This window comes from Aquarana catesbeiana, linkage group LG11 (assembly GCF_042186555.1).
Source record: "Aquarana catesbeiana isolate 2022-GZ linkage group LG11, ASM4218655v1, whole genome shotgun sequence".
NCBI lineage: Eukaryota > Metazoa > Chordata > Amphibia > Anura > Ranidae > Aquarana > Aquarana catesbeiana.
The window spans coordinates 235,325,813-235,339,752 of NC_133334.1; the positions used below are offsets into that span (position 1 = coordinate 235,325,813).

Below are 13,940 nucleotides of genomic sequence, written 5' to 3' on the forward strand. Positions count from 1 at the left end.
GCTGAGAGCGATCGCGAGGGGGGGGCCACGAATGGATGGCCTCCCCCTCACCTCCGATCGCCGGGGGAGATTTGCCGACCGCCGCTGGCACCGGGGGGGGGGGTCCAATCGGACCCCCCACCCGCGGGCAGGCAAGGACGTACATGTAAGTCCTTTTGCCTGCCCGTGCCATTCTGCCGACGTATATAGTCGTGCGGCGGTCGGCAAGTGGTTAATATTCAAAGAAAACTCCCCCTATCCATCCATCCATGTCTCCATGCTTTATTTTGTTGAGAAATCACTTTGAAATACACCCCCCCCCCCCCCCCACCTAGCATCTCTGGTCATCTTGAGTTAGGGCAAATTATTCATGAAGCATGACTTTTTTGGAATCCGTCTGCCCTTAGCTCAGGCATGCAGACAGGAGAGGTTGTGCTCAGCTGAGAAAACTCCTCTTGGCGACTCCTGGGATATATGACATCATTTGCCTAGGCCTGGAAACCATTGTTAATTTTGACATCAAATTAGTTGTAATCATAGCCTTTTGACTAATATGCCATTTTAGTTTTTGTCATATTTTAGTCATCTGAATTGTTTTAGCTTTAGTTGACTAAAATCTCCAGTACATTTTAACCGACTAAAATCGAATGGTTTAATTAACCGCTTGCCAACCAGCCGCCGTCATTATACTGCGGCAGGTCGGCACGATCCTGCGAACCGTCGTAGCTATACATCGGTACCTTTAAGTGGGATAGCAGGTGCGCGCCCGCTTCACTGCGGGGGTGCCGATGTGCGATGGCGATGACAGCCGGCCACGCGCGATCACGGGCACGAGAAGCAGAACAGGGACGTGTGTGTGTAAACACACAAATCCCTGTTCTGTTCTGTGAGGAGTGACAGATTGTGAGTTCCTAATAGCTAGGAACCACAATCTGTCATCTCCTATAGTCAGTCCCCTCCCACACAGAACACACACTAGGGAATACAGTTAACCCCTTCCCTGCCGGTGACATTTACACAGTAATCAGGGCATTTTTATAGCACTGATCGCTGTATAATTGTCAATGGTCCCAAAAATGTGTCAAAAGTGTCCGATGTGTGCGCCATAATGTCGCAGTACCGATAAAAATTGCAGATCGCCGCCATTACTAGAAAAAAAAAAAATAATAATAAAAATGCCATAAATCTTTCCCCTATTTTGTAGATGCTATAACTTTTGTGCAAAGCAATCAATATATGCTTATTGTGATTTTTATTAACAAAAATATGTAGAAGAATACATATTGGCCTAAACTGAGGAAAAAAAATTAGCTTTTTTTAAAAAAATTGGGGATATTTATTATTATTTAAGCATTTCTTTAGAATTTCTAAACTCATGAAGTAAAAATCTAATAACATGTTAATATTTATGGCATTAAAGTGAAAAACTTAAGACTAATCTATCTAACCCTGTAAAGTTAAAATACCTTTTTTGAAGGCGATCCAGTCTGGTCTCCAGAGGATGCTGTGTGCAGGAGACAGCCGACAATGGCTGGGAAAACCACCCATAGAATTATTGTGGGGCTCCCGTTGTCGGCTGCCTCTTCTGCACACGCCTACACAGAGAAGCCGCCGCCGACAGCTCAGTTTGGGACCAGAACGGCTGCAGAAAACGTATATATAACGATTTTTGTTTCACAGGGCTAGATAGGTTCGTTTTAGAATGTGGCTGCCAGTAGATTTAGAGTTAGTTAACCTCTTGCTTACAGGGCACTTAAACCCCCCTCCTATCCAGACCAATTTTCAGCTTTCAGCGCTGACGCACTTTGAATGACAATTGCGCGGTCATACAACACTGTACCCAAATGAAATTTTTATCATTTTTTTCACCACAAATAGAGCTTTCTTTTGGTGGTATTTGATCACCTCTGCAGTTTTTACTTTTTGTTAAAAAAATGTAAAAAACTGAATTTTTTTTTTAATTTTTGTGTTTTTTTTTAATATTTTGTCATTTTTCTCCTTCATTGATGTACGCTGATGAGGCAGCAGTGATGGGCACTGATAGGCGGCAGTGATGGGCACTGATGGGTGGCAGTGATGGGCAGCACTGCCAGGTGGCACTGATTGGCACTACAGGTGGGCATTGATAGGTGGCACTTGTGGGCATTGATAGGTGGCACTTGTTGGCATTGATAGGTGGCACTTGTTGGCATTGATAGGTGGCACTTGTGGGCACTGTTAGGTGGCACTGTGGGCACTGTTAGGTGGCACTGTGAGCACTGGTAGGTAGCACTGTGAGCACTGTTATATGGCACTATTAGGTGGCACTGATGAGGCAGATGTGCCTCTTCCACTTGGGGACCGATGTCCCTCACATCCGAGCCGGTGATCGGCTTTTTTTTCTACTCACGCTGTCAGCATAAGTAGAAAAAAAAACGATTACCGATTTTTTGTTTACCTCGTGTGATCAGCTGTCATCGGCTGACAGCTGATCACATGGTAAGGGGCCTGTGCGCGCAGGGAGCGTGCACAGGGGAGGCCGTCGTATGACGGCCTCCCGGGAATTCAGGTCCACGCTGTGGCCGTCATTCGGCCATAGCGCGGATGTATAGTGGTTAATTTTGGGCTGAACCTCTACCTTAAGGTGCCAACATACACTACAGACGCAGATTTAACCGTTGTGATATATAACCAGTGTTTTTTACGTCAAATTTCGATTTATTTTTAATCATAATCACTTTTGACTAAAATGCCATTTTAGCTTTAGTCGTATTTTGTCATCTGAAATATTTGATAATATAAAAATATTATGCTCAACTAAATTAACACTGCTGGAAACCAGGAAGTAACTAAAGAAATAAAGTAAAAAAAATACGTTTGAAACAAGAAAATATGATCTACTTTCCTATCTATTTACCAATGGTAGCAGCATAAGGATTACAAATAGTTGTTGAATGAGAGGGTGAAGGGTGCGGTTGTTATTAACATGTCTATGTTGATCATTATCCTTCCTTACACAAGCTGTTACTAATAAAATATAATTTCTTTTATATATGTGGCTGATTTGTATTGTATTCTAGGAGCTGCCTTTTAAAGTCCCTTTATTATGAAGAGTTGTCAAATAATTCCAGCTGTATAGTTTCTTCTATATTCACCTTTTTATGTGTCTGCAGACAAGCATGGGAACTAATGAAACTTTAAACAGTCCAAATTTGGGGCAAAGCATAATCATCGTACTTATAAGAACCATTAAGGAAGAGTTCCCCTTTAAGTCATTAACCTGGGCATCAATCAAAGCACTGTGATATACAAGAGTAATTCAATGTATTGTTGTGGCTCAAATCCTATACACACAGACCAGCCTACAGTAATAAAAAAAATGTGCTTTTTGATTTGTCTTACATGGTCACTGGAACTCACCGCGGTCTAGAATTAGTGCCGAGTTAAGTAATCAGAGGCTTCAAAGTTACTTTTTTTTGCTGCAACTAAATTGGACCTTAGGTATGTAGGATAACTGGTAGGATTAAATGGAGTTCCATAAATATACTCCTCATTGCCACGCCTCATAAAATTATAGTAGCACGTAGCCATGTCTGAGGCCTGCTGGGTTTGGCAGTAGCATTAGCTTTCTTTATTCCTTTGTAAGGAAATTTAAATAGCCACAATTATTATTATTTTTACACTCATGTCCTATTTTTTACCCTTTCTTCTGAGGCCATGTTAAATTGGTTCTAATTGCCCTCTTCTTTGCCAACACACACCAGTTTGCTGAGATAACGTAACAGCAAAGATGGGACTAGACTGCAGTCTTAAGGGAAACAGAAGGTCTCTATATGTACAATTAAAATGTATCCCTAAACAATTTATTTTGGTTTGGATAGAGCCTAGAAAGGTTGATGCCTCTGTTTTATTTTTTGCTGGCTTTGGCCCTGCTAGGGAGCTTTTCCCTAATAATATTATCATTATATCATCTGCCACCTTTATTACCCTATTGACCCCTCAGCACCATTGAAGTGAGACTATCCTAACATAACATAGGCTAAACATACAGGCAGAGATCTAAGCAGCCATGACCACTTATTACATTGTTTTCTAAAATGTTCATAAGGTAACCTGTAGAGCACATGTGTCAAACACTAGGCCTGTGGGCTGAACCAGGCCCACCAGGCCATTTCATGTGGCCCTTGCTCCTCTCCTGTTGCACCCCTTCAGCAGTTGGCAGCAAAGAGAAGGACAGAACTACTAAGGCAGAACTTCTGCTTCTCCATGCGACCACAGAGAGGCTTGCTTCTGACCCCCCCCCCCCCCTCCCCGTCTCAGAAGTCAGCAGCAGAGAGAAGAACAGGACTCCTCCTACAGATCCTGCTCCTCCCTGTGTGACCACAGCACCCCCTGTCTCTGCCTCCCCTGATCTCAGCATTTAGCTGACTCCAGCCCTCCTCCAGATTCTACACTTTCTGCTTCCCTGCTCTGCCCCCAACTTCTTCCCAGCAGCAGCACAAGGAAGAGGGCTGCACTGTGAGGTAAGGGAGGGTGGGGCACTCTTGACTTCTGATGTAAGGGTGGGGTGCTCTGGACATCTAGTCTTACAGATACAACCGACACTTTGAGGGCAACCATAATGCTGATGCGGCCTGCAATTAAATTAAGTTTGAAACCCCTGCTGTAGAGGATTCATATTTACTAGTCTAAGATAAAACAGAAATCTTGGTTGTATATCTACTGCACATGAGTCTACAAAGCTAGATAGAGCAAAACATTTCTTTCATTACCCACATCTGGGTCTTCAGAACATTATTATTGATATGTTTTTTTACTGCTTGGAGCCCAGCGATAGGATGAAGGTGAACATAACATGTTTCCCCAGTTGCCCTGACACGTAACCTATTTCTAATCCCTAACACGAGGCTAGCATTTGACCTGACAATGAGTTGCAGAAACACATAGTAACTTATTTTACCATGTGTTGTCAGAACCCATAAAAGGAAATGGGCTCTAACCCTTAAAATTAACCTTTAAACACTTACACTAACCCTAACCCCTCAATCTAACCCTAGCACTTAAAAATTCCCTTGACACTTAACATTAACCTTAACCTCTTGTAAAGTTTTCTTGAAACCCTTAATCCAGCGCCTTAGCCATTGACCCTAACACTAACCCTTGTCTGACCCTTAACAAAATCTGCTGTTAGCTTGACCCCACATAAGAACCATATTTACTCAATCAGTTGCCTGAATTAATGATGCAATACGATACCTGTCCTTTGAAAGATCTCACAGTGCCAAGACTTTGGCACCAAAAATAAATCATCCATGTTATGAATAGTCCTATATTGTATCTGTCTGAATTACACTGAAAGATCCAAAGAATAAACAAGCTGCGTGCATTCTGATCCTAGACTGACAGACTGCTGTACCATATGTGATTCAGCTATTTCCACAGAATGCAGAGTCTTCCTGCATAGAAAAGAGTGGAGCTGTGCTGCAACCTAGAAGCCAACGTCAGATGGAAGCAGACAAGCGAGTGCCAGACCCCACAACTGTTGAAACTTGAACCCATACAAATAGATTGGCAACTCCAGAAAGCTGCAGGTAAAATCTGAATTTCTAAGCGTTTCTGCCCAACAGGGCCTTAGTCATTAGTTATGACTAAGGCCCTGTTGGGCAGAAATGCATCAACTTGTCTGTGAGCTTTATTCCTGTGGATGGTTTAATAAAAGTAAGATTCTAACTGCAGATTTCTGGTGTTGCATATCAATGTCTATGAATTCAAGAGTCTTCCTGCAATCTTGCCTTCTTTACTCCATAATTGTGTTGCATTGTGTAATTGCCAACAATGAGGTATGCAAGATATAATCCCAGTGATTGACAAGTATGGTGAGCTGTGGAAATAATGTAAAGTAGGGAACTAAAAATGTTAAACACACATCTCTGGCTACAAGTACAACTTTTAACAATCTCCTAGTCGCAGTTTTATATTTTGCATAAACCTCCAGTTTAAGGTACACCTGCATGAACACATTTTAAAATGGGAAGACAATAAAATGCAAACATCTGTTAGGGCCTGTACACCTTTAAAGGGTCTTCCTGCCCTGGTTCACTCTTATGAAAATTTCAAGACTTTCCTGCATTGTTGAAGATCTACCCGCCCCTTCCTTTTGGTGGGATTTTCAGCATTACTACTAAACAAATGGTCAGAAAGTGATTTATAGGAAATAAATAGAAAATCACCTTACTTTTCCAGCAGTAAGGTGGAAAGCACCATGGATAGATTATGATCATATTAATACTTTACATTGTCCAGGTCAAATAGCATTGACCAACAGTCTCCATGACGTAAGCACCAGAGCAGGACCATTGTTATGATCCGACTTTATAATGATGAGAAACTGTAGTAGAATGCATAAAGCTAGATCCTTAAGTCTAGAATTTAAAGTAACTGAAGATACAATCAATATGAATAACTGAAGGCTAAGTTTTGGTGGATGTTTATAGCTTTAAAAAGTTCACCACTGGGGCCATCCTTTTGGTCCACTGATTAAACGGCCCTCTGTGTACGGACTCATACTGGTCACTTTTATGGCTTGAAATACATATTTGTAGGATATAGTTCACAAGAGTTTCATCTCAGCTCTTGTCCATTCCTTAATAAATATGCACACCTATTCAGTGTTGCATGTGCAGCTATTCTTTCCTTTTTTTACATAATATTTATTTTTCCTACCAGAAGCCTTCCAGTAGTATTCAAGTCTTGGACTGTTGTTTTTTAATCAAAGAAATCCTTTAAAAAGCAGTTTCTCAGTAACAAAATTGAGGTGCACGTTTCCTCTATGAGAAATAATCGGTGGTCATATTTTTCCATTAATGGGGTCCAGATATCATTTCTTAAGGACAGATCCAAAGCTGCAAACACTGTGTCCCATATAATATGGGGCTAAAAAATCCCTGTATTGTTAATGAAAGAGCACCAGTTTAACAGTGTGGTCATGAAGGACCTCCCGTAAGGACATCAACAAAGATGCGCACATTTAACTTCTTGGCATATCGGTTGATGGCAGTTTCGGTTTCATAAAAGCATCTTAGAAAGCAGTTTAATATTCTTGTTGCTTAAAACAATGTTTGCCTCATAAAATGTGTCTGTAAACTCCATGTTGGCAAAAAGGAAGCATCAAATGGACTTTTAAATGCTCTTTCAGTACACAATGTCCTCTTAGCGTACCTTTGGGTGGCCATACTAATAATTCCTAAATCCTAGTAAGTATGCTGTGTAATATCATGCTTCTCATAACTTTTGTGGTAGCAAACTCCATGGTGGAAGACAAAGGAGTACAGAGGGACACAGTCTATTCATGATCACAGTTCTGTATAGACAATAATTAGGCATACATGTCCTCTTGTCGTACTTGTGGTTGGTCAGAATTGATGTTCATCTCCAAATCCATTTTGTAGTATATATACTGCTGCATAGTTTTATATTATTTATGGTTGCATACTCAATACTGAAGAACAGTGGAGCACCAAGTGATATAGTCCACACTAGATGTATCTACTGCTGCAACTTTCCATACTCCTCCATGTAAAAGTAAGTCATTTTATTTCTATCCTGAAGCCACCTTGTGTAATTACTTTGCAGTATGAGTTGAGTTGTTATTATTCATGGAATGCAGCTATGGCTACACTTCAGTCAATTTAAAATCTGATTATCTAGAAGTTCTCGGTGCTTCAGGAGTTCTAGCTGGAGGATCAAACGACAGTTTGCTGATGATTAACTTCTTTCACTTTATGAATTTGTTTCACAAGATTTTATACAAATTTGCCCTTCGTTGGGAGATCAGCCAGTATCACCAAAGTGCTTCTTCCTGGTGCATGACTTACAGCACTGCTTCCCATAGAATTTGTGGTTGCAGACTCCGTGCTGGGGCACTAGGGAGCACCAGCTGAAATAGTCCAAGCAAGATGGATCTTCTGTAAAACAAGACAATGTGCCCAGTTAGTGCAAACATTGCTTTTCACAAGTAAAAAAAAGCTATACAAAATATAGCTATGCAAAGAAAATCACATGTTGCTGTCCTTTCTAGTAGAAGAATAGTGAGGGTGTCACTCCTCTGAATCATTCAGGACTCTGTTTACTATGCTTACTTCTCTGATTTCAGATCCAATGCTGGCTGCAGTGTGCATTATGCAGTAATCACAGGTGTGAATATAATCAAGAAACTATACAATATTCCATTAAAGCTAGCAAAGGACATTAAAGAGCAGCTCAAGCCTCCCCCCCAAAAAATAAAAGCCAGCAGCTACAAATACTGTAACTGCTGACTTTTAATAAAAAGACACTTACCTATCCAGAGATCGAGCGATGTCCTCACCCAAGCAATCAATTGGCTTTGGGAAAAGGCGCCAGCATCTTAGGTAAAGGAAACTGGCAGTGAAGCCTTGTGGCTTCACAGTTTCCTACTGCGCATGCATGAGCCGTGTTACGATTTCTGAATAGTCCTACAGTCTTCTGGCACCTGTGATGTGTTCCAGAAGGCTTCAGGGGGAAAGAGTGGCCAAACTTTCGCACAGATGCGGAGATATAACTGGAAGTGGGAGCGGGTGCTTGTCAAAACCAGGTATCTGTTCCCCCTCAAAAAGTGCCAAATGTGGCAGTGGATGGGGGTATGATGCAAACAAGCAGAACTTCCCCTTCTGGGCGAGGTTTCACTTTAATGGGTACGCCAACATGTAGATATCTGAATGCTTGAAGATTGTTTATTGACCATGTAAGTACATGTAACTAAAGAAAGGAGCAGGAAGCATGCCAGGGCATTTTAGGTGCTCGCTTATTTTGGGGAATATAAAAAAGCAATCAGAAAAAGTTACCTTGTTTATGGCCAACTTTAGGGTCTATGTCGATGGGCTTTTGTTTGCTTCAGAACTGCTTCTTTCAATATACAATGTTATGGGAATACAATACCAGCTTTACTCAGGTCAAATGCCAGTTTATAAGAGGTCAGGTGTAGGTTGAATGCACCTGCTAAATGAGATGTTTGAAATGCCTCAAACGCAAAATTGCAAAAGTAATACTGTGGAAATAGAGAAAGGTTTGGGACTTTATATGAGGCCTGGGTAGGAGCCTCCATCCCTATATCGAATACATTGAGCCCGGTTTCACACATGTGCGGTGCGAATTGAAGCTCAGGTTTCACTGGGGAGATAAAAATCTCCTGTTCAAAGGAATCACTGCGTTTTAGCTCAGGATCAGTGAGCAGGGAGAGGGGGAGGGAGAGGGGGGGGGGGAGAGGGGGAGGTATAGTGAGGAGAAGTAGAAAATCCATGTTCAGAACGCAATGCATCTGCGAAGCAGATGCGTTCCCATAGAAGATAAGGGGCTCGTAATTCGCACCGCAATGCCCAGAAAACGCACAAGTTTTTTGTGCAATGCACAGTGCGAATGCAACGCACATATGTGAACCAGATGCATTCATATGAATGTATTTTAAAATGTCCTGCGAATTAGATGCGGTGTAACTCGCATAGGTGTGAACCCGGGCTAAAGGAGAATTGTTACTTTAAATGAAGCGGTTGAAATGCGGACATGGTGATAGAAAATAGTTTTATTCATATCAAAATAGAGTAATTTCATATATATACATATAAGCACAAGGTATAGACATAGCGGTACAAGGTATATAGAAATAAACAATAAATAAGAATATAATCATAATGATCAATTGATGATATATACAACAGTAATATGGCCTGCAAATGTCAAAAACAGCATGCCCGACACCTGTGTTCGCATGGTACAAGTCTAAGGGTATTATGATCCTAGTACCCTTAGAATTATACCATGCGAACACAGGTGCTGGGCATGCTTTTTTTGACATTTGCAGGCCATATTGCTGTTGTATATATCATCAATTTATCATTATGATTATATTCTTACTCCGCATTTCAACCGCTTCATTTAAAGTCCCAATTCCCCTTTTAATGTAATTGCAAAAGTAAGCTCATTGTCACAGCCCAAAGCCCATCAACATAGACCTTCAGGCTCTCACATTTCCAGCCAATCATTTCAAAGTAACTTCATCTTGGTAGGTGATTGGATAACTACAACTATGCCTGTATTAAAAATAAAGGCTTTGGGCGGATAGGCCAGGTTCTCAGTATACTGTGCATATTAAAGCTGAATGTCAGCTTCTCACAGTGTGCATTGGAAACCAGAACAAATCAGATAGGACCAGCTACATTTCCTGGCTGAAGTGCATCCAGCATTATCTAGAACTTTCCTCCTCAGCCTTACTGTCCCTGGCCCAGTCCTTGGATTTCAGTTCTTTCAATTATGGCCGATCAGCATCACATAGGGGTGTTATTTAGGACAGTCTGCATGTGAATGAAACCTCCCTAGGAGCATCCACTCCACCAGACTGCCATCCACCCATCAATGCATTTTAATATTTGCATAACTCCTCTCAAGAGCCAGCCCATTGCTTGTAACAAGGCTGAGGGCTCTTGAGAGGGGTACCGAGGCAGGGTGCTCTGATGTTTTTAGGGCGCTATGTACAGCACCCCATTGGCAACTCCAAACAGCCATGCCCTGCCTGCATTGCATGGAGAAGCTCAGAGGCCTGCTGAAGAACACCCAGTGAGATATTTAATGAAAAAAAGAAATGTTTTATTTAAACATTTTATTAGCGTGTTCATGGGGGGCAGGGGATCAGGAAAGGCAAAGCACAAGCATATTTAACTTCAGCTTGTGATAAACATCAGATTTGATACCCTGTACCTTCAATGGTTCAAAGAGTCTCCAAAATTATAATAAGGACAGCCAGCCTGTGCATCACACACTGTTGAATACTTACCATGAACTCCTGTAGAAGGGCAGAAGTGCATGTTGCAGGCTTGGGATGTTGGTGGCTTCTGATTAGGTAAACAGCCCACAGCAGGTCTACCTTGATGAAGGCACTGGACATTTCTGATCTGAACTCCTCCACCACAAGTCACAGTACACTATATGGAGACAGGTGACAAAGATTTCATCTACCACTGACAACACTTGGATTGGCATGATGTTGATATTTAAATATATATATATATATATATATATATATATATATATATATATATATATATATATATATATATATATATATATATATTACTAAATAATAAGTTAAAATATAGGCGATTTAAAAAAAGGCATTTAATAAAAATATACATACTCAGCCAGGTAGCTGCAGCACTGATCCCAGCTGCAGCTGTCCCCCGCCGCCTCTATAGGCTGGTACACACTGGCCGAATATCGTCCGGTATCAGCTGGTTCAACAAAAACCAGCCGACATTTGGCCAGCATGTACAGCAGTCTGTCTGGCTTCTGTCGGACGGCATCCTGGAAAACCAGCAGCCGATCATCTTCTGATCGGCGCTTGCAACCAATGGCTGCGAACACTGACCGATGTGTTCTGGTGGGGAGGCGGTCCCCCTGTCAGAACACAATAGCTCTGTGGGTAGATCGCTGTACTAACATTGCATAGTAAATACAACAAGCTCCTCCCAAGCTCTTCCAGTTTGTTTTCGCTCATCCGACTGGGTTGAGTGAAAAAAAAAAACTAATAGTGTGTACCAGGCTTAAGACTGAGAACTGAGCGATCAAAGACTGCTGATCGCTCAGTTTTCAACATGTAGTGAGCTGGTGACTGTCAGTCACCGACTCTCTGCTCTGCCCCTCCAGCGCACACCGGAATGCTGGGCTGTGGAGGGGTCGAGCAGTTGGCTCAGACTCCCATCTTGTAAATAAATTAACTTCCCACCACTAAGATTTTCTAAAATTATCAACACAAAATTAAAATGTCCCTTCTTTGCAATACAGCAAACTGCAGGTGTACATTGTATGTGTACAGAGGTCCACCAGAAGTTTACTGCTTGTCTGATTGGCTCACTGCTTTTTTGGGAAGTCTCCACATAGCTGCAGGGTAAAATACAACTAGGTCCTGCTCCATTGGCCTGATGCACACTGGGGGTTTAGCTGCCAGTAGCTTATAAAAGTCTATGTGAAGCTGGCGATTGCTGCGGATGGCACGGTCTGAACAGTGCATTGAGCATTACTTATATTTCGTGCATTATGTTCCCAGGAACAGCTGCCCAGAATGCAAGCAGTCAGTGCTCTGGCATTTGTCCTTGAGTGCATACTGCACTAAACATGAGTAAAGCTTGGTCCACCATACTGTCCCATCCTACAGAAAATGTAAGCCTCTCATAGACTTCTACAGGCTACCAGCAGTGGGGCTGTATGGTGCGCCTCTACATCCCTCCTGCACCTAAATGCTGGAGTTTACAGTGTGCACAAGGCCAAAGGAGTTTCCAGTTTGTTTAAATGCTGCTCCTTGGCTAAAAAGTCACAGACAGTGCAGCATACAACACTGATGTTGATCAATTGGGGATAACAAAAGGTATCAGAAATCCCACTCAGAAATCAAATTGAGAAAGGACATAGTACAGCAAATATGAGTTACTTCAGAACCAAGAAAAGGTATTAATCTTCAAAAACTTTTGCGAAAAGTTTTCTTTAGCTCATTGGAAATTATTATTTACACTTTAAAGCAGGATTTCCTAGTAAAATATAGGAAAGGCGCACAAACATTTTGAAATTATGACAAGCATACGTTGGTAGGGGGAGATTTACTAAAACTGGTGCACACAGATTCTGGTTTAGCTGCGCATGGTAACCAATCAACTTCCAACTTCGGCTTGTTCAAATATACATTGACAATAAAAGCTAGAAGTTGATTGGTTACTACTAAAGATGGGCTTGGGCGTGTTTGCAACTCGACATGCCTGCGCCCGCCAGGAGGCTTATGCCCCGTACACACGGTTGGATTTTCCGATGGAAAATGTGTGATAGGACCTTGTTGTCGGAAATTCCGACCGTGTGTAGGCTCCATCACACATTTTCCATCGGATTTTCCGACACACAAAGTTTGAGAGCAGGCTATAAAATTTTCCGACCACAAAATCCGACAACTTTGTGTGACCGTGTGTATGCAAGACAAGTTTGAGCCAACATCCGTCAGAAAAAATCCTAGGATTTTGTTGTCGGAATGTCTGATCAATGTCCGACCGTGTGTACGGGGCATTACACTGCACAGCGCTAATCACAGGCAGTGAGATCTGTGCTCGGGCATGTGGAGATGCGAACACGCCTGAGCCCATCCTTAGTTACTATGCACATCTGCACCAGATTCTGTGTGCACCAGTTTTCGTAAATCCACACCATTGTGTACATTATTCTGTATCTACATATTTAATTCCATGGTGGACCCTAGTAACTTGATTTATTAATGACTTCTGTATAACTCAGTATGTTAATATATGAAGTTTCCTCCTAATACCCCAAGTACAAGTAAAGCAAGAACAAAATGGTTGGAGGTAAGACTTTGCATGTGGCGTGTTACTCTGAATATTTACCGGTTGCCACGGAGATGCATGCCACCCATTATAAACAGTGTATGGTGTTTGCACAGGGCATGGCTTGTTATTGCATGGCTGTTCCAGAGGTACGGTGACTTTTCGGACACTTCGACACCTTCTTTGTGGAACAGTCACAATTTTACCATGAATGTCCTTCTCGCCACATTTCAGTTCACGCTTCCTCACACCGGGGCCACAGGTCGTTGAACACTGCACAAAGGGAAACATATTAATTAAATAACAGAAATACATGTATGTGTGCCTGTCACTTACAACTTTCAACACACTAAAGTTCTCAAAACAAAAATAAAGTAAGTCATTTTTAGTTTAAAGGTCAACTTCACCAAAGTGGGATCACATGCTCTCTTTATACATTTCTTAGGAATTATTGTGTCACAACATTGCCAACCAGCTCATTCCCCACCCTTTTGTACCACCTGCCCCACCCTATTAGATTGTAAGCTCTTCTGAGCAGGGTCCTCTTAATCCTATTGTATTGTATTGTATTATAACTGTATTGTCTCCCTTTTATAT

General features: G+C 41.8%; 1 protein-coding gene across 1 annotated transcript in view; it reads right to left on the minus strand.

Moving 5' to 3' along the window:
* Nucleotides 1-7,788: 7,788 nt before the first annotated feature.
* Nucleotides 7,789-13,940, minus strand: part of ADAMTS18 (ADAM metallopeptidase with thrombospondin type 1 motif 18) — a 166,442-nt gene continuing 160,290 nt past the window's right edge. Inside the window, exons 21-23 of the mRNA XM_073603886.1 lie at nucleotides 13,404-13,616; nucleotides 10,802-10,949; nucleotides 7,789-7,922 (exon numbers count right to left, since the gene is read on the minus strand). Of these exons, the coding sequence (XP_073459987.1) occupies nucleotides 7,789-7,922; nucleotides 10,802-10,949; nucleotides 13,404-13,616 (495 nt within the window). The remainder of the gene's footprint in view (nucleotides 7,923-10,801; nucleotides 10,950-13,403; nucleotides 13,617-13,940) is intronic.